Raw genomic sequence first — 21,838 nt, 5'->3', positions numbered from 1 at the left:
GAGAGAGAGAGAGAGAGAGAGAGAGAGAGAGAGAGAGAGAGAGAGAGAGAACACAGGCATGTGAGAAATACAGAGATGAGGGTAAACTAAATGATTGAAAAATGTTTTAGAACTACTGTTTTTCTATTATAAACTTCGTTCTGCGTGTCTATAGGCACATACGCATTTATCGCATGCTCCCTCTCCCCGTCTGCAGCACCGGACATAACAGGTACTCTTTACTTAAATGGAAATTTATTTGACATATTTGTAGGTAGGTATAGTCATTCCGACAAACAGACATACACGCGCATACGCGAATGGTCGCACGCACGCACGCACGCACGCACACACACACACACACACACACACACACACACACACACACTCACACACACATGTCAAACTAGACGATTGGGTTAGGATTTACGATAGAAACATTCCTCGTGCGTGTCGTGACACAATTTCCAAGCACGTGTCCGAGTTGATTTGTGATATGACAAGGTTTTCCGATTTAGCAATGAAAAAATCTCCCGCCCTCACACATACACAAACACGTACGTAGGCGTATACACCCTAGAGGCATACCCATTACTTATGTATCGCCTCTTTTCATTGATGCGCCACATCCGTATTTATTATGTAAAGTCGAAATTGCATATGCAATTTCTTCCCCCGTTTTCTGCCGAATTTTGGCGCGTAAGCCTGCATTTTCGGTCACGTCTCTGTTCACTTTCCCGCTCACACCGGGCGTGACCGAAGCAATATCAACTCATCGCTGCGATTTCATACCAATATTCATAACTAGTTCAGCGCGTACAAGTGATGGTATATAAGGTGGTTCGAGTCACGGCATCGTCAGTCAGTTATCAGCCTCCCAGTGATCACGATGAAGCTTCTACTGGCTCTCGCCGCTTTAGCGTATATGGGTAAGTCATGCAACACTCAATGCTAATATAGATCCTATTCTGCGTAAGCAGTTTGTCAGTTCACCTTATCTTATCTACGTAATATTTTTTGCCTGTATATAGTGCAACATGCTCATGCTACGAACGTTAATTAACGACGAAATAGTATAGCCTTTAAATGTAGTTACGTTTCAATGGTTGAGTTTTTTAACATCGCCAAGCGTCAGTCATCGAACATTTATCGTTATAGTGATTATTGTGCATCGCATTAGTGTAGGATGATTATGTTACAGGATGGGCTTCGCCAGTAGAGAAGCGCCTCGGTGTGCCTCTACAAGCTGAAGACGACTGTAATCCATACATTGGAGCTCTCAACTTCTCGGCTGATACAACCGATTGCCAGGTATCGCGGCTTCTCTGCGTGGTCCTACATTTTAACTTTCGTCTCTTCGCATGTACTATTAGCATTGTACACGCGAACGTAATTATATAAAACGTTGCGCTAAGAAAATCAATTAAACAATCAAATGTTCTTTGTAGGTATTCTACATTTGCGACCACGGGTGGCCAAAAATCCGCCATTGTCCATCAGACACTATATGGACACCGGCAGTTAGTAGATGCATGGGCAAATACGAGGCTGTGAACAATGATTGTAATTACGAGGCTCCACAGAAGCCGACGGCCACGGTTGATACGATTGACGTTGGTATGTCCCCAAATTTACATTATAATGCTATAAAGAATATAAATAGCAGAGAACAGTAAACCGAGGCAGCGACTTTCTATCAAACCACCTCACCTCCACCAAATCATCATAGAGGGAAAGGAAGTTTTCGATAGCACAAAATTTAATTAAATTGATGACTCGTTCAGATTTTCTTGCACATGTAGATCAGTACATTAGCGGCCCTTAGTTTAGGATCAAAGACTTCTTTTGCACTGAAGTAATTATTGAGTCATTGTATTCTGTTGATGTGTACGCATTTCAGTTGCTTGTTTGGAGCACACATCGCGCTGCAATGGCCGCGTTGAGTGCGAGGATGGGTCAGATGAACAAGGCTGCGCTTCGGTCTGTGATCCCTCTACCTGCAGGCTGCCCGATTGTAAATGCAGCGACGCCGAGATCCCAGGTGGATTCCTTGCTAGCGAGATCCCACAAATGGTGCTGCTTGCGTGGGACGAAGCTCTGAGGGTTGAGGATTACAACCATCTTCTTCAGCAGGTAAGAAATACTTTGCGACTGATTATCCATGAATGGTGTTTCACGCACAATCAACGCGCTTTTTTGTAACCCAGCGTGTATAGAATTACGCTAATCAACTTTGGAATTTGTGAATTTTGCGACATATATTAGCCCAATTTATGAGCAGTAAAATTATTGTCCCACCATGCATATAGATATTGAAAAAGGTGACTCGACAGCGACGAAGAGAGCCTAGAAAGAATCCCAATGGTTGTCCAGCCGTTGCTACTTTCTTTACCAGCCACCAGTTCACTGACTACGCTGCTGTACAGAGTCTATATTCTGAAGGCAACGAGTTTGCTGCTCATTCTATCACGTAAGTGGTCGACGATTTGATAGATATATTTTTACAATGATTGCTTTAATACAAAGATTACGGACAGAGTTATGGTGATACCAAATGTCATTCTGTCACAATGCAATAATATGACCGCAATCACCTTACAGGAAGAGGACACCGGCTGCATTCTGGGCCGAAGCTTCTGATGAGGAACTCGCTGCTGAGTATTCGGGCCAGCTTGTGCAGTTCAACAATCTGGCTGGTATCCCCCCGAATGACATCCACGGTATTAGATCTGCTTACCTCCAGACGAAGGGCAACGACTACATTAAGCTCATGCGCGACGAAGGATTTACATACGACTCTTCCTATGCTACCAACCAAATGGATCCTCCTTACTGGCCGTACACCTTCGACTACCTATCCAGCGCTGGCTGCGCCATCCCACCGTGTGTAACCGAACCCGTTGCCGGCTTCTGGGAAATTCCCCTGGTAGACTGGCTGGACACCAACGACACCCTGTGTGAGAACGTTGACAGCTGCTACTTCCCCGCTGACAAGGTAGAAGCTCTCGCCTTGCTGAGGAGCAACTTCCTTCGCCACTACAAGAGCAATAAGGCTCCATTTACGCTGAATCTCCGTGCAAGGTAAGCATCACGTCATTTCATGTCTCCATTGTTACGAAGTGGTCACACAAGTGGTTTCTGGATTATGGCTATCATAATCTATTTGATACAAGGTTACACCTGTAAATGTTAATCTGCCGTGTAAGCGACTGATTTCATTGTATTCGTTGCTACATCATGCGCGTGCTAAGACTCGCAGTGTCCAAACTAACGTACGGTATCACACAAGTGGTTTCTGGATTATGGCTATCACAACCGATTTGATACAGGGTTACATAGCATGTAAATGTTAATCTTGTTGCTACATCATGCGCGTGCTTAAGATCCGCAGTGTCCAAACTAACGTACGGTATCACACAGGTGGTTTCTGAATGATGGCTATCACAATCTGGAGGCCCTGCAGGAATTTCTGGACGAGATTCAAAACAACCTGGATGTCTACCTGGTCACCTACAGTCAGGCGCTTGCGTGGATCAAGAAACCCGTGAAGCTTTCTAACATCCTGAGCTCGGATGTGTTCGCGTGTAAATATGACGACCGCACCCCACTCTGCGAGCATCCCAACCTTTGTGGGTACTATAACATCACCCACGAACCCAACGACGAGGAACATCCAGGTGACAGGTTCTTCCAGACCTGTGCCGACTGTCCGGCTGCTTATCCGTGGGTGGACAACCCAGCAGGCACAGCTTAGATCCTCACTGAAATTACTATAGACGATAATACAGACTACCCATCCATTATAAACGACCGTTGGAAATAATTTAACATCGCGCACTTGCTTATTGCGTTGACAAGCGTCGCATTATATAATAATATATTTATTAGTACTTACCCCAATTCTAGAGTACTTTGCGTGAATTTATTTTTAGCATTTTTTAAAGTTTTGTTTAACACATAGTCCACGTAGAATTAGCTTATAATTTAAAGTGGCGCGCTTTCTATGATAAAACTTTGGGGGCCATGATCTTTCGAATCGTTCTTAGAGTTGGTGCCTTTCAATTCGTGTCATATCAAGGTACTATCGGAAGTCCGGACCGGTTGCACACTCACTCTAAATCTAACTATGATAAAATCTCGAAAATTATTCCAATTGCGTACGAGTGGAACTCGGCATAACAGGAAACTGCTGTTAGGTCACGCGTTGACTTATAGGGGGCGGTTCCTCCGATCACTGAGGCAACATTTAGATTTACATATTACACATTACCATTATTTAGTTAGTAGCTGCGGGTACTCGGTGACACAGTTCACGTACAGTTTTATACGCATAATCTTTTATAATGTCTATTTGCATATTTAAATATCGATACCTAAGCTGTAAATATCCTCTATTTAACCGACCCGCCCGCCGGTAGGTAAGATGTATGCAAAACGTAATAAATTTTCGTACCGCAAATTTACGACTACTGTGTTACTGATGTGTTTCTTGTCCCGACATCAACATGTGAATACACAAAATAAAATCACAATGTTACAATAGGCGAGAACGAGTGCACAGCACTTATTTTATATGTCTTGCCATTAGTTAAAATCAATCGTGCATGACAAATTCGACGCTGTTTGAAATCTTCTTTGTACAGACATTGCAGTGAATCTGTAGGGCGCTGACAATCACCGTATGGGTTCAACCGCATTTCTAATAAGCCTAACAGACCATGGGCGCAACCACTGGGGGGGGGGGGTCACGACCCTCCCGACTTTTATGTGGAACTCCCCAACTTCTGGAAGACCTTATTTTCTGGGAGGTCCAAAATAGTCCGATAAACGTTTATTATCGTGAAACATCAATATTTCACAGGTGAAAGTTAAAATAAATAAAAACCCCAGGTGGTCAAGTGCAGTGTGATAACTGTGATTCAGATTCAGATATCTAAATAGAACCCTTGTTAATATCATTTAGATTTGACCTACAAAGTACATTCAATTTCACGTGCATGGATCGAGCACGATATTCACCACGCGTTCGCAAGCAAACTGTGTTATAGACACACACACAAAATAAAAAAGTTTGACTTTGGCCGGCTGACGTGACGGCGAAAAGACAATTGAACCAATCAACGCGATTGTTTTTTATCACGTGTTCTGGAATCGATATTGAAGCAATTGCAAATAATTTTGTTGCAAAGTGTGACTCAATGAAGGTCACATTTGGTTTCTAACACTGTTCTCTGTTTTAACGTGTCAGACATTTTTTTGTATTATCATTTTCATCATTATTATTTACCTCTTCATCTTAATCATGCTAACTGTGTCACACAGTTAGCACAGTCTGTGTGTAGCTTTACTACTAGCTTAATCTAATTAATAAAACATTTTGGCATTTTATGTATACATGATCCTAGTAATGTAATTCATGACATCACAATTATGCAACACTTCCATCAACACGCTGAAATACGTGATATTGAACCAATACGTGATATTCGCTTGCCCGCAGATCACGTTGCTATTGGCTGCTTGTGACCCCCCCAACTTTCAACACGTGGTTGCGCCCTTGTAACAGACCATACATAAAATACCAGTGTTCTTCTCACTTGTACCATTTCAACAGCCCTCCGCGAAGGACTCGTAAAATGATAATGGTAGAATAATAGTAGAATACAGAAAAAGAGAATAGAGATAAAATAGTAGAATTATATATATATATATATATATATATATATGTGTGTATAATATATAATTATATATATATATATATATATATATATATATATGTATGGTGCGTGCGCGCAAGCGTGTACGTGCACGCGTGTACGTGAACGCATGCGTGTACGTACGCGTATACGTGCGCGCATGCACGCGTGTACGTGCGCGCGTGCTTGTACGTACGCTTACGCTTGTATGTGCACGCACGCATGTATGTGCGCGCACGCGTGTACGTGCGCGCATGCGTGTACGTGCGCGCATGCATGTATACGCACGCACGCGTGTATGCGAGTATATACATGCACGCGTGCTGTCATATCCATCTGTGTACGGCAGATACACGCTTATTCAGTATTCGTGCCTTTGATTTGTCAATTCGTCAATTCGTCAAATCGTCAATTCGGCGATTCAATTTGGCAATTCGTTATTTAATTGCTCAATTGAACGTTTGAATGATTAAACGACTGTTCAATTGAACAAGCAATCGATCAATTGAACGTTTGAATGATTAAACGACTGTTCAATTGAACAAGCAATCGATCAATTGAACAATCAATCGATCAATTGAACGTTTAAATGATTAAATTGACTGTTCAATTGAACAATCAATCGATCAATTGAATGTTTGAATGATTAAACGACTGTTCAATTGAACAATCAATCGATCAATTGAACGTTTGAATGATTAAACGACTGTTCAATTGAACAATCAATCGATCAATTGAACGTTTGAATTTTGACACATCCCCTCCCATACACGCGTACGCTCGCGGTCGACGTTGGCCAACTCGCAGTCGTCAGTGTAAACGCACTGCACAGTTCATAGAACGGTTGATAGAGCGTTGGGAAGTTGGTTCCAACACAAAGTTGGCAGTGTAAACCCAGCTTTACTCTTACATTTGATGAGATGTACATACGCGTTCATCATGGCCATAACATCATAGCAGCGCACCATATGTATAATCATTCACACTTATTCGTATTAACAGATCACAATATATATATATACATATATATATATATCTATTTATTTATTTATTTATATATAATTATATATACGCACGCGCACGCACACGCACACGCACACGCACACGCACACGCACACGCACACGCACACGCACACGCACACGCACATGCACACGCGCGCACACAAACACACACACACACACACACACACACACACAACAACACACACACAACACACACACACACACTGGCATCCGGTGTGGTCGTTGGCAATGGCATCAAACGTATTCAGAATTCTTTATATTGAGCTCACGTCACCCTTATTATAATCTATAGCGTATTGTAGGCGTAATCCCAGCTTCGGGCCACCCCTTCTGTGTTATAGTTGATAGTGAAAGATGTGATGAAAGACCTCCCTTATTGTATGTACATACGCCAAAGGCTTTATTTCTACACATCAGACACTATTTGCCTAAGTTCGCTAGCCACCTGCTCAGAACCTCTATACGGGACTCTTGCCAGAATGTGGACTCAATACACTGTCGATTGTATAAATTTATTATATTATAATCAATTATGAGTGTTATATACTTATGATATTGCTATGCTATAGTGATTTTAGATTATTATGGTCGAAGACGCCTATAGCGCGCTTGCCCTCAAACCGCCCGCCTCAGGCACTCGCATTTACCGCAATACATATAATACACGTTTAACGGTTAGTTATAATTGGTATTAGATAAACTTCTGCCTTGTTGAGGGTACTCTGCAAGGTGGTGATGTAAATTAGGAGAGCGGGTGTATGAGTCTAAACCGTCATGCATGCACTGATTGCCAGGGTGCAACTTGATATGTGCGCCTCGATACGGCACCTTCGCCCACCACGCCGCCCGTGCACGTGCGTGCACGTGCGTTGTACCGTGCCGTTCGCAGGTAGTCCGTCGATTTACCACTCACAGAGTCATATAATACATTTTCGTGTGCGTGCTTGGAGCAGTAGTGACCGCGTTATACCGGTGTGAGTTGATAAACCTCTCGCGTGTTTAGTATACTACTATATACAGTGTATGTATATAATCGTGTATCTGCGTGTACCTGCGTGTACGTGTGACTTGCGTGTAGATACACGCCACGTACTACACGCGTAGATTACCCGTAGAGATACGACTGCACGTGATACACTAGCGGTGATATACGTAATAAACTACCGCCACTACTACGCGATATGCGTCGAAGCACCGACATACGTACATCGCTATCGTAAGTCACGATCGCTATCATCCGCATCAATTACTTGCTTACACGCCGTGACCTACTGAGTAACATGACGCATTACCGTACCGCCCGCAGGGAATTACAATCGCAGCGTACACGCACGTCGGCTATCACACACACCTAGCAAATGCAACACTATCCGCCACACACACGCGCGCAGTCACCGCAACACCGCGACCCAGCGCAACCACGGGTACACGCACCTTGCGGGCTACACCAGCAAACATTACAAACTGCACGGCACGATACCACACTCCACGCCCCACGGGACCGGCGCACGACATGCACCACACATGACCACACGTACAGCAGCCCATCACGACCAGCACTCACACGCGCGACACAGCTCACGACAACCACCGCCCCGATACCAACCAGCAGCGCAGCACATGCACACACTGACAGCACAGCACAGGGACGAGCTGCAACCCACACAACGACATCACGACACGCGCACAGCACCGCACTAACCCGACACAGTACCCAACCACGCATCCCAGCACACACACACACACACACACACACACACACACACACACACACACATCTAGCTGCGGTACCGAAACTTGAAATGAAAGCAGTTGAATCGAGGCATGGCCTTGACAAGCAGCAACGATGTCGGTTCAAATGTCTTTTGCTCTAACCGGTGCGTTTACAACATATTTCACCTGACACCGACCGGCCAAAATGTAAATCTCCCTATGAAATCGCACGTACGTTCACTTAGACTGCTTAACCTCTTGTAGAGCTAGATACTAGAGTAGTTGAGTCATTGATAATGACACTGGTACTCAGCTTGTCCATTTGCATCAGCAAACTCATACCTAATTTTCTAACGCAGACTCGGCATCTAAAAGGAAGCGAACGAACTATGTTCTCGATCGGTGGTGACAGCACAATGCGGTGTAAGACACTCCTAGGTAGAACACTCCTACCATATTGGTCTCTACACAGACCTGTCAGAGTTTGTGTAAACGTGGGCGCAAACATAAAGGAGCGCATTAAATCGTGAAAGCCCACGCCGGTCCGTCAGTACGATACTTGACTATATAATAGCGGCTCTACTAGATTAGATCGCGTGGTGTTGGACGTGGCCATAGTTGTTGTTCATATAGCAGAAATAAAACTTCTTCCGCAGCAATTGCCAGCAAGGTCTCTTATTAAAAAAAGGAAAGTGCTGACCTAGTATCAATAGTTGTATGGGCCCACTTGAATTCTAAAGAGGCATTGCATATATATATATACTCGGCAGAATTTCCACTGACCTAAAAATGCGGCCTCGGCAGCCGAAATAGCAATGCCGCGCACGTGCGGGATAGCGTAAAGAGAAGGAAACGTATATCGGAGATATCGCAATACGCTGTCATGATTTATATGCAAATAAATCGTAGGATTAGTGATCTGGTTGATTCGCTTGGCGTGCGCATGCGCAGCACAGCGAAGACTGCAGACGGCGAGCTTGAAACGTTTCACACTGAACCATCTCTATTCTTTTCGATATAATATAAACGAAGAGGGGAAAGGGGGAGCAATGTGAATGGCTACTATCTATTGTTACGTACGTTGTGTAGGACCGTTCTATCCCCGCCTGCACCACGAATTACTGAACGCGATCCGAGTTTCATTTTGCATATTTAGTCGGCGTATTTACAGTACGATCAGAATAACTCACAATGACTACATTATACCGCCCGCTAAGTTCTGATCATAGCGAGTGGAATGCATCCATGTTTCGTTAGGAGCGGGAAGGCAGAAAGAAATCAGTCGGTCGGAGCGCGGTGCCTAACATCAGAATTGCAATCTCTCCCAGTGCGCTCACTGCGCTTACGCACACACCTGACATTTGATCGCGATGAACCGCGATATGCTGATCGTACGTGGCGGGCAGCGAATTTTTTTTCCTACACGTTATATCCATTGGGTTTCTCTGATTGGCTGCTTTGATTTGCTTTGACTCAACATACCTTCAAAACAAGAGAACAAACGCCATATGTAAAAATTGGTTTTAGTTTATGATCGGTAGATAAGTAAGTTTTATGATGTATTTTCTATGAAAAGCACACATTTTACTATAATTACAATCCGTTGTGTAAATGTGTTATTTTCATCTTAATCTTAAGTTATTAGAGGGTCTGGGCTCTCGTAATACTACATACGTACGTATACGTACTCGTACTATAGAGTACCCCTTCGCTCTGTCGCAGGCAGGAAGAAGGAGCCAAGGGCTATAGACTAGTACTAGAGCTATACGTACTCGTTGACGCTAGACTGAGCAAAAAGTAAACAAACCTTTGTTATTAAACGACACGTATGTGTTAGTACTTGTTTACATTTGAAAATACATGTACACAACGAATTGCACTTATAGTGATATTATATTTTATCGTAAATGTGTAAAATGTGTGTTTTAGGTTTTTCAAAAAAATACACCAGAAAACGTTTTCTCAGTCTAGCGTCAACGAGTACGAGTATGTTTAGCTCTAGTACTATAGCCCTTCGCTCCTTCCTCCTGCGACGGAGCGAAGGGCTATACTATAGAACGAGTACGTATACGTATACGTCGTATGCAGTAAGTGTTACGAGAGCCCAGACCCTCTCATAACTTAACGTTAACGATGAAAATAACACATTTACACAAATAATTGTAATTATAGTGATATTATATTTTATATTAATGAGTAAAATGTGTGTTTTTCCTAGAAAATACATCAGAAAACTTACTTATCTACGGATCATAAACCATAATAAATATTTACAAATATCGTTTGTTCCCTTGTTTTGAATGTTTGTTGAGTCAAAGCAAATTAAAGCAGCCAATCAGAGGAGCCCAAAACTCTGCAATGGATATAACGTGTAGGAAAAAAAATTCGCTGGCGGGCAGTGGCACCCGCCGCCCCGGATCAATCAGATAGTACAGATATCGCGTCAACTCAATTCAAATCATCAACGATTATCATGTAACCATCTGGAGTCGTGTCAGACGAGCCGGGAGGCGGCAGCGGTGGGCGTAGCGGCGTTCGTTTGTGTGTGCGCGTATACGTAGCCTGCGTCACGCATGACTGCGAGATGCTACCATTGCTCACCGCACGATCCCAGATCTGCGATAATCGTTCGCTAATAGTGCAAGTGGCTCGTTAATGTCAGCCCCAGCCCGCCCGTGTTGTTTAGCTGTCAATGCTTAACGCACGTAAGTCGGCATTAGCCTTCACAAAGTCGAGCATCTTTAAAAATTACACGCATCACGTGACATCTGTCGGCAGCGGATACTGTCCGGAGAGATGAAAGTACCGGTCGGTGGCGATCGCTTCGATACGGTTGCTGTGGCAACGGACTCATTGTTGCTTAGCTAAGCCGGCAATGTTGCATTAGCATATTCGAAGCAAAAGATATTCTATCCAGCATTTCTGAACGAATATAATATCAGGAGTGAATAATAATAGACTATTATTAGACTCTATTATAGACTATTAATAGAGAGGAGCAGAGAACAAGAGCTACAACATTAGAGTAGTCGATGCTATACTAGACTCATTTGTGCCTTCTAACACCATCCTTGATCACGTACGTTATTACATAAATGCAACACGTATTCATGCGAGTAAATTATTACTCCACAATGGGATTTAAAAAAACAGAAACCGTATTCATCCGTATTTCATTCGAACGGTTATACGGAACACACAGAGCAATAGACACAAAACGTTGATAGGTCATTCGGAGGAGATATCGCAGCAATGTCGATTACACACACATAACCCCACTCAAATTCTAGAGTAAATAGACATCGGTAGACTTCTTACGGTAATTAAACAATATCAAGCGTTGTTTCATTAGGGACAAACACGAGAGAGGGCGACGGGCCGATAGATACTGACTGATAGCTCACAATGCCATCAAATGAACAATGACATCGGTTGCGTGCCTGCGTTCCGAGGACTGCAACAATGAAAGCATCGTTAACGGTATAGTAGCATTCCAGAACGACTGGTTGTCATGATAATCTATCTAGTAACTGTCAAGGCAGTGTTACGGCGCTAGGCGAGCAATATGACACCACGGATATATACAAGAGAAATTATTAGCCCGCGGCAAAAACTACTTACCAAAGTAGTTTAGCTGTCATCAGCCATAACTCTAATTTCCTTATGAATAAATAAGAATATATAGAAATATATTCGTATTGGCAGGCTCGTTTTCCAGAACGGCGCATGATTTCTGAGACGGCCTTGCACCGCGCGTTGGCCCAAGGACAAATGTAACCGTTTAATGCTTAAACCCTAAAACAGTGACTAGTTCAAAGCGGACAGTGAATCGTATATATGGTCGGTCGATTCACAGCATCGTCAGTCAATTCTCAGCCTCTCAGAGTTCAGGATGAAGCTTTTAATCGCTCTCGTAGCTCTAGCGTATATGGGTAAGTCAATACATCAAGGGAATTTGTTAATGATATATCTGTGAAACTTTATAAGTAACAATTTCATATTATATTTTGGCTATATTTGATAACGCGCTGTTTTACGTTTACAATTGTATAGTAACTTTAAAGTTACATTTACCGACGATACCAGTACATGTAAATGCGTTTGCAAATTAGCCACGTTTACACTTTAGAAGCGTTTACACATTGGTTTGGCAGATGGAGTATATATATATATATATATATATATATATATATATATATATATATATATATATTATACTCCATTCAGTGGATGAATAATACTGGCGCGTGTTTACAGGATGGGCCTCGCCAGTAGAGAAGCGCCTCGGTGTGCCTCTACAAGCTGAAGACGACTGTAATCCATACATTGGAGCTCTCAACTTCTCGGCTGATGCAACTGATTGCCAGGTATCGCAGCTTCTCTACGTGGTCCTACATTTCTCCTTCCGTTTCTATATTCACTGGCGTAGACATCCATACACGCGGAAGATGCGAAAAAATATAACACGGTACATAGAGCGAGGAGAACATTAATGTACAGCGATAATTAATGTCGAAAATGTTCATTGTAGGTATTCTACATTTGCGACCACGGATGGCCTAAGATCCGTCGTTGTCCAGCAGACACTATATGGATGCCGGCTGTTAGCAAGTGTATAGACAAATACGAGGCAGCGAACGAAGCTTGTAATTATGAGGCTCCAGTAGCACCTACCATCCCCCCAGAAGACATTTATCCTGGTAAGTGTGCATATATTTGATGGCAACGCACTCATAATGTATTGCGCGTTTTATAATTATGAGAAACGCAAAAACGTCATATTAATACGATATTTTCTTAACAATAATCACTATACGTCATATAGCTGCGTGCCTGGACCCAAGAAGCAAGTGTAATGGAATCCATGAATGCAACGATGGTTCTGATGAGGAAGGGTGTGCGCCGGCTTGTGATGACAACGCATGCAGACTGCCAAACTGTAAGTGCAGTAACGCTGAGATCCCTGGCGGACTGAATATCCGCGAGATCCCACAGATGGTGCTGATTGGCTGGGACGAGGCTCTAAGAGTAGAGGACTACAACCATCTCATCCAACAGGTACATATTTATATAATTATTTTGCAATTTACAATAAGTCACGCTCTGTTGCTATTGATCTCTTGGTGTTAGACCTTCGCGAACGTTTTGACTACATTGTAGCATTGAATACCCCTAACAAAACGAACAAGCAAATATAACGGAATAGTATAGAGCTGCGAAGCACGAACAATGTTGATTGCGAGCAATAATAATACTCATTATCTCATACAATCGTCACAGATATTGAAAAAAGTGACTCGACAACGACAAAGAGAGCCTAGAAAGAATCCCAATGGTTGTCCAGCCGTTGCAACTTTCTTTACCAGCCACCAGTTCACTGACTACGCTGCTGTACAGAGTCTGTATTCTGAGGGCAACGAGTTTGCTGCTCATTCTATCACGTAAGTATAACCTCCGTTTCTGAACGCCTACGCTATCAATGAGATATTGTAATGATGTAATATAACTTGCGCTCTAATAAGGCACTAATATGACCGCAATCACCTTACAGAAAGAGGACACCGGCTGCATTCTGGGCAGAAGCTTCTGATGAGGAACTCGCTGCTGAGTATTCGGGCCAGCTTGTGCAGTTCAACAACCTGGCTGGTATCCCCCCGAATGACATCCACGGTGTTAGAGCTGCTTACCTCCAGACGAAGGGCACTGATTACATTAAGCTGATGCAGGAAGAAGGATTTACCTACGACTCTTCCTTCCCCACTGACAAGATGGACCCTCCCTATTGGCCGTACACATTTGACTATCAGTCGAGCGCTGGCTGCGCCATCCCACCGTGTGTAACTGAGTCCGTACCCGGTATTTGGGAAATTCCGCTTGTGGACTGGCAGGACACCAACGACACTCTGTGCGCAAACGTAGACAGCTGCTATTTCCCTGTTGATAGGGTAGAAGCTCTTGAGCTACTAAGGAGCAACTTCCGCCGCCACTACAACACCAATAAGGCTCCATTCACTCTCAATCTGCGCGCAAGGTGAGTTTATAGCGCAGAAATTGCCATTACGGGGAACCTATTATCACTTAACAGGAATGACATTTGTTGACTGCACGATGTTTACGTATTGTAGACGGCCCACACAAAGTTTCAGTTCACGTTGGAACGCTATGAATTTCTCACAGTGAATGATCGTACCTTATCTATCGGCTGTTCTTTAACAGGTGGTTTCTGAATGATGGCTATCACAACTTGGAGGCCCTGCAAGAGTTCCTGGACGAAATTCAGGAGAACAACGATGTCTACCTAGTCACCTACAGTCAGGCGCTTGCATGGATCCAGAACCCGGTCAAACTCTCCAACATCGGTAGATCCGATGTGTTCGCCTGTAACTACGCCGACCGCACCCCACTCTGCGAGCACCCCAACCTTTGTGGGTACCATAACATCACCCACGAACCCAACGACGAGGAGAATCAAGGCGACAGGTTCTTCCAGACCTGTGCCGACTGTCCGGCTGCTTATCCGTGGGTGGACAACCCAGCAGGCACAGCTTAGATCATCGCCCACCATACAGCTGATGACATGGAGCGTCCCCACATAAGATTTAAGGATATATTCTTATACATATATTGTGAAACTTGCATATCTTCTGGAGCGTATTTAAAATAGGAAATTAATATATTAATCTGCCTAATGTCTGGTTACTATTTAATACTTCTTCAATACTCGCGATTGAGTCTCGACTGCTGTCCGCATAGGCGCAATTGGAATGTTTATTTGCAACGCATGCATTTACTTGTATATATCAGCAAAGTTCAGATTATCTGTACAGTAGTGTCTAAATTAGAAAAGCTTTGCCTGCAGTATATAGCACGAGAACATGAGCAAATTATAACCAGTTTTGCTAACCCATTACTTATATAAAGTCTATGATGCCGATGCTTTAGCAAGTTTGAAAATAGACTGCAGTAACGTAGTAAACGTCCAACAAGTTGCTGCCCATATGCTGACAAGTTCTATTATATGTGTTGATACTTTTGCTGTAAATAATATGTATTCATTTACTATCTGCATGCAAATGAAGACGTCAAAATAAAAGTCTTCCCCTTGAAATATGGTGTTCGCTGATATTAACTTCAGACTATGCTGAGCAGCAGACGCAATACCTTCCATTGCTACTATAGTAATATTGTAACGTGCAAGAGCTCCAATTCAATACAAGTCACAAACACTGCCTTAAAATACAAAGTGATTTGAGATTAATGACAAAACAAAAATGTGTCGAATTTAGACATTCCCAGTTAACAAACTCCCAGCATCTATGAACATCCGATTTAACACCACATGCCGAGCATGCGACGCGGCATTTCGATGTCATATAATAAAACGCAAGAGCGCGGTGCATAAGCGATTGAAAATAGCATGATTCAACATTGCGTATTGTTTATTTAGTGAAAGCGCGATTCATATAAAGAAATTTCACAGGTACAGTAAGCCATAGGCAACCCAAACTCGTATAGCACTGACCATACGCTGCTATTTCTGATACGAATTGAACCCCTTCCATGGTCGTGTAGCGCCATATCAAGTAATATTTACAGTGTAGGTTTTCCTTACTTTCATACAGTATTTAAAAAATAAACAACGGATAGACCTATGGAATAATATTTCAAATGCACATACTATATTACACTGTGTGGCATGTAAGGATTTTGATATGCGTTTGTTTCGCGTAGCGCTTATGCCTATATTTTTGTAGAACGCCACTAAAAGACCATGGATCAGGTATAATTCTTTCTTTCTCTATTCCATTTACCGATGTTGACGATGTTGATGAAGAATTACGCAATATATATATATATATATATATATATATATATTATATATATCAGGAGCGTATAATGACAACGTTATTTGTTATTATAATATAATAATATAATTAATATATATTATTATATATATTTATATTAAATTATATTATATTATTAATTAAATTATATTTAAATTATATATTATATATATATAATATTATTATATAATGACAGCGTATTGTCATTATACGCTCGCTCGATATTATATATATATATATATATATATATATATATATATGAATTTAATTACAATGAGCGATGAACTTTCTTCATCCTATGAAAACGTACATAATAGTTTGTTCGGCTAATCTTTAACCCAAACTGACTCAACGCTTTTTACATCGTTATATAGGTACTAGCGAATAATTCCACCTGTCCGGTATCCCGTGTCCCGCTTTCCGTGTCCACTACCAATACCTAGCTCACGTTTGACGAATACCTGCCGCATATTATCACACCAACTATCGTTACGTAATAATATCAACACACATAAATTTTTTGTAACGAATGATCGTGATGAAGGCGCTCTCTTTGGCTGACCGATTGCATCGCTTTTATCGGCTAATAGTAACTCATTAAAAACTGTAGTGACTCATTTAACTTTTAGTCTAAACTCGTGTTGATATTGCCCACCACGGTGGGAACTCGAATAGATACGCTGGTGCCAAAATAAAAAAGAACGTGGAATGAGTTTACGAGCAAATGTGTGCGAAAGTAAAATTAATGCTTTCACATGGGAAAAAATATTATCGAAATATGAAGTAAAATTTAGATTCTATGCGATAACAAATATTGTAGGTTCCCATGCAGTTATAATCCCTGACGCTAAATAAGCCGAGGGACTGAATGAATACACATAAAGGGCTCGTCTACGTACGTTGCTTCGTCACAAGCATTTGGGAAATAATTGTAAGGCACGTAGGATATTTGTAGCAGATGTCAAGTGGCGCCACCGATCGGCATCATTATAGGCTTTATCCTGTGAGTACCGCTATAGAACAGGTACATGCATACAAACGACACTTTCAGTGTTTACCAATGAGTGGTAGTTATATCGTTAAAAACAAACTTTGTAGAAGAAACACCTGTCTATGAAAGACATTTCTGTCGTTTTCCTTGAAGTGAGCATAGGGCTAAATATATTATAGAACGTTGTGCTCTACGCTTAAATTGAATATGCCTGATACACGAGACAAACATCATGCAACTTCTCATATATGTCATAACGTGTCTAACTTAATATGGATAAACATGACACATCGATGATATTCGGTGTCATATGAAAGTATTTATAATAGAACCGTGCGAAACAACTCATGGTATTATTGCGGCATATGTTATTATATATATATTATACTATATATATATATATCATAGGTTGATACATTATATAATTATATTATATTATATAATATCATAATTCTATATATATTATATATAATATATATATATAATATATATATAGTGTTGTGTGTGTGTGTGTGTGTGATGTGTGTCGTGTGTTGTGTGTGTGTGTGTGTGTGTGTGTTGTGTGTTGGTGTGTGCGGTGGTGCGTGAGGCGTGTGTGTATGTATGTATCGTATATTCATATTTCTCTCGTATACAACAACCTAGTTCTAGTGTAGAAGGGGATGCTCTGGATATTATTGATTAACATATGCATACAGATGTCTACCGTTCACGTGCGTTCATGTAGTTTTTAGTTAGTTGGCTTACACGCTTTAACCTAATCATCTCACAGCAAAAATCACTCTGCTCTAATCCTCACACGGTTGTTAGGTGAATTATAGATCTTACTTATATTATATATTATAATAATATTATATAGTATATATATATATATATTATAATCCATCATCGTTTTACATTCACAATCACCAACAAACCACGAATAAACCCTTTCGCTAACTGGGTGGCCTTCCTCACGTCTGTCTTATCTAGAGAAACAACCCCCTACGAACAGAGTAACAGTGTGTGCACTAATGGCTTTCACAATTACAAAGATGATCTCGATGATACTGCCCGATAGATTATAGCTCCACTTAGATGATGACCAGGTAATCATACCGACAGATATAGCATTCCAGAGCAGCCTGCCGCGAGGACAATGTACCTGCTGATGCGTCAATTAAACAATGCAGGCAACGCGGAAGACATGAACCGATGTGAAAGTAACGCCCCAGGCGCTGAGTACAATCAATATGATTACAGACTAGCTGTCTTTGCAGTTACCCGATTTTGAAAAATCAACGAGCAATGAGAGAATGACGCAGACGCAAAACACCAAGTAGTAGAATATGGGTAAATTTTAACATCAACTATTGCTGGCAGATAAATTTGGGCGAATGACAGACGCTCTCGTTTTCATCTTTACACATCGCTGGTCTGAAGGTCATGTCGGATAACGGAGAGCGAATCTAGATGATTCCAAACCAAAATTAATTATAACTGATTCAATACGCCAGCGTGGTCTACCTCGCTACGGTGGTTATAATTCCGCTTGTGAACTGGCTGAACACCAACGACACTCTGTGCGCACGTACGATCAGCTGCTATTTCCCGTTGATATAGTAGGATAGAGGCTATTGAGCTATAGGAGAAATTCCGCGCGCATACACACCAATAAGGCTGCCGATTCCTCTCAATCTGCGCGCAGGTTGTTTATAGCGTCAGGATATTGCCATTATGGGAAGCTTATTATCACTAACAGGAATGATTTGTTGGAAGCTGCACGATGGTTTAGTTATTGTTATGACGGCCTCACAAAGTTTTCAGTTACGTGGACGCTATGAATTTTCACAGTGAATGATCGTACTTATCTATCGACTGTTCTTTAACAGGTGTTTTGAATGGGGTATCAATATTGGAGGCTCTGCAGAGTTTCTGGACGAAATTCAGGAGAACAACGGATGTTTACTGAGTCACCTACGAGTCAGGGCTTGCAGTGGATCCGAAACCGGGTCAATCTTCAATCGTAGATCGATGTGTTCGCTGTAACGGTACGCCGACCGCACCCCACTTGCGAGACCCTCACCTGTTGTGGGTACCATAACATCACCCACGAACCCAACGACGAGGAGAATCAAGGCGACAGGTTCTTCCAGACCTGTGCCGACTGTCCGGCTGCTTACCCGTGGGTGGACATCCCAGCAGGCAAAGCCTAGATCACCGTTCACCAAACACATCGGAATACACCTATTGTACCCACATGCGCTTTACGGATATATTTTTATACCTATTTTTTTAAACTTGGTGTTCTGCTAGAAATTTTTATATAAAAAGAAGTTGATTATATTTTACTGCTCGCGCAAGCTTGTGACCAAAGCCGCCACCCCTATAGCTTCAGTGAAACCATGCATTATAGCGATGCCTGCATAGTTTTGACTCCCTTGATAAAGGGTAGCCTACATTATATAACTGGAGCATACATTATAACCAGCATTGCTCATGTATTGTTTACATAATGTCTATATGATACCAAACCTGCTTAATCATTATATTTAGCAGATATATTTAGGATACCTAAAGATTTTTAATTAGTCAAAGAGAGCAGCAGTAATTAGTTATCTCCTAGTTACTGCTCATTAATAGCCATATGTAGTGCTAATATGGTGTTGTTACTACATTTGATGTAAATAATATGTATTTATTCGCTATCAACATGCTAATGAGTACGAACGTTTTTAAATAAATGTCTTCTATTGGAAACTCAATGTCTACTTTGGGAAATGCATATCTGTTGTACATGCCAACCTACATTCCCATCACTAGATCACCTACCCAGCTAGCCCGACCAGGCTGTGCGACGGATTGTCTATATCGGTATTCTAACCCTAGCAATACCGTTTCTTGGAGCTACTACCCAGCTGACCACAATCAGCTTAGAGAAGATTTACGATAGAATATTTATGACATTTATCGACTGTCAAATCCTACAGTAAACCAGGGCTTATATGTCTATAGGATATATAGGTAGTTTGGCTCTATCGCCCTAAGCCGATCGCAGGTTGTCAAACGCTTGCTAGCGCCCATACATACAATCGTAACCCCTTATAAAGTAAAGCCGAAATCGACATAATCTCACCGTCTAGTGTAACTGTATAAGTCATAGTGTAACTGTCTGAGCAGCGGGAAAAATGTACATCATTATAAGGCGTAGTGAGTGAGGAGGATGAATGAGTGATTAAAGGGACAGTAGCCTCTAGGATTTTACTGCATACAACTGTACTTACTGCATAACAATTTGTCTATACCCACACGTATTTGTTACCAGATACCTAATTTAATTGTTATAATTAATTACACATCAACGCTACGAAATTTGAACGGCGCCATGACACCCGCGAACGTGCTGCCACCCTGAAAAAGTTACGTATTTGACAATTTATTTTGCACGTTACAGACCGAGGGCTAATCACAAAAGTGCAATTATATTTAGGCCCTATACCTAAATGCTATTTAACCGAACGATATTCATTTTAGGCCAAATTTATCCATATTATAACTGAAACTATATGTCGTTTATAAGATATTACAATCCTTTTGCTTTTAAATGAATAAATAAGAAACACCCTCGGTCTGTAGCCCTTGGCTGGAAAGTGGTTTTGCGCAACTTATCAGATCGTGCGCTTTGAGTGGCGCCACCGTCGTTGTAATCAAACTGTAGTCGTTAGTTTTAAAACATAAAAAAAATATTTCTAATGGTGATTAAACCATGAAACTTTTTATGTAGCGTAATTATAACATAAATTAGCTGAAAATAACCCTAGAACCTAGAGTTAACTCTCCTTTTAATCAATGATGCCTCAGCATGTCTTAGACATACAGATCTCCCGCTTATAGCACGTGAGCTTCATAGCGCAATAATCGTCTGCCGACTTCGTAGTCTTGTAACCACATTCATATCCAGACAATACACCGAGACAATAATGCGGTGCACCTGTACGATATATATATATATATATAAATATATATATATATATATATATATATATATAGTTCCACTAGACCTGCTCGCGCTTAAAGGCATTGTCTTGAAATTCTCTCAAATGTGAATTTTTTTGTTTATTATTAATTAACTCAATTAATTTTACATTCCGTTTCTTTTGGAAAAAATTATTCAACTCTAATTAATTATTTACATTCATAATAATTTAATTTTTTTTGGAGTCCAGTTGATACATATGGACCATTAATATGTTAATTCATTATTTTCTACGAGTTCTACCTTTTTCACATTTCTGACTTTTTATCTGAAAAATTTTATTTTTTAATGATGAATGTTATTTATGATTATGAATAATTGAGTATCGGATCCTACCACCAACATCTCAAACATCCTCAATTCTTAAGTTATTGCTTTTATCTTTGCCATTTCTGGATTTCGTAATCCTGAAAATTTATGACAATCTCCACGCGTCCATCAACTTTTTCAGCTTTAGGCTTATACCTGTACTCGATTACAGGGCGGTTCCGCGGCGCGCGGCGTGGCGGGTCTAATCAGCTCCATCAGCCCGAATCGTACACAAACGGCGACAGCAAACGCGACTAGCAAACCCACA

At 41.4% G+C, this 21,838-nt stretch overlaps 2 protein-coding genes across 2 annotated transcripts in view; both read left to right on the top strand.

The window, feature by feature from the left end:
* The window catches only part of LOC106810766, a 20,904-nt gene extending 5,391 nt beyond the window's left edge, over positions 1 to 15,513 (top strand). Inside the window, exon 7 of the mRNA XM_014814250.1 lies at positions 14,628 to 15,513. Within this exon, the coding sequence (XP_014669736.1) occupies positions 14,628 to 14,961 (334 nt within the window). The 3' untranslated portion in view covers positions 14,962 to 15,513. The remainder of the gene's footprint in view (positions 1 to 14,627) is intronic.
* Positions 839 to 15,513, top strand: LOC106810857. The gene is made up of 8 exons (XM_014814357.1): positions 839 to 908; positions 1,181 to 1,290; positions 1,428 to 1,596; positions 1,880 to 2,112; positions 2,289 to 2,449; positions 2,581 to 3,060; positions 3,400 to 3,722; positions 14,951 to 15,513. The coding sequence occupies exons 1-8, from the start codon at positions 869 to 871 to the stop codon at positions 14,959 to 14,961; spliced, it is 1,527 nt and encodes a 508-aa protein (XP_014669843.1). The 5' UTR covers positions 839 to 868; the 3' UTR covers positions 14,962 to 15,513.
* Positions 15,514 to 21,838: the final 6,325 nt, after the last annotated feature.

This window comes from Priapulus caudatus, unplaced genomic scaffold (assembly GCF_000485595.1).
Source record: "Priapulus caudatus unplaced genomic scaffold, Priapulus_caudatus-5.0.1 Scaffold1, whole genome shotgun sequence".
NCBI classification, from domain to species: Eukaryota; Metazoa; Priapulida; class Priapulimorpha; order Priapulimorphida; family Priapulidae; genus Priapulus; species Priapulus caudatus.
The sequence above is the reverse complement of the archived record's forward strand: the minus strand, read 5'-3'. Positions and strand labels throughout refer to the sequence as shown.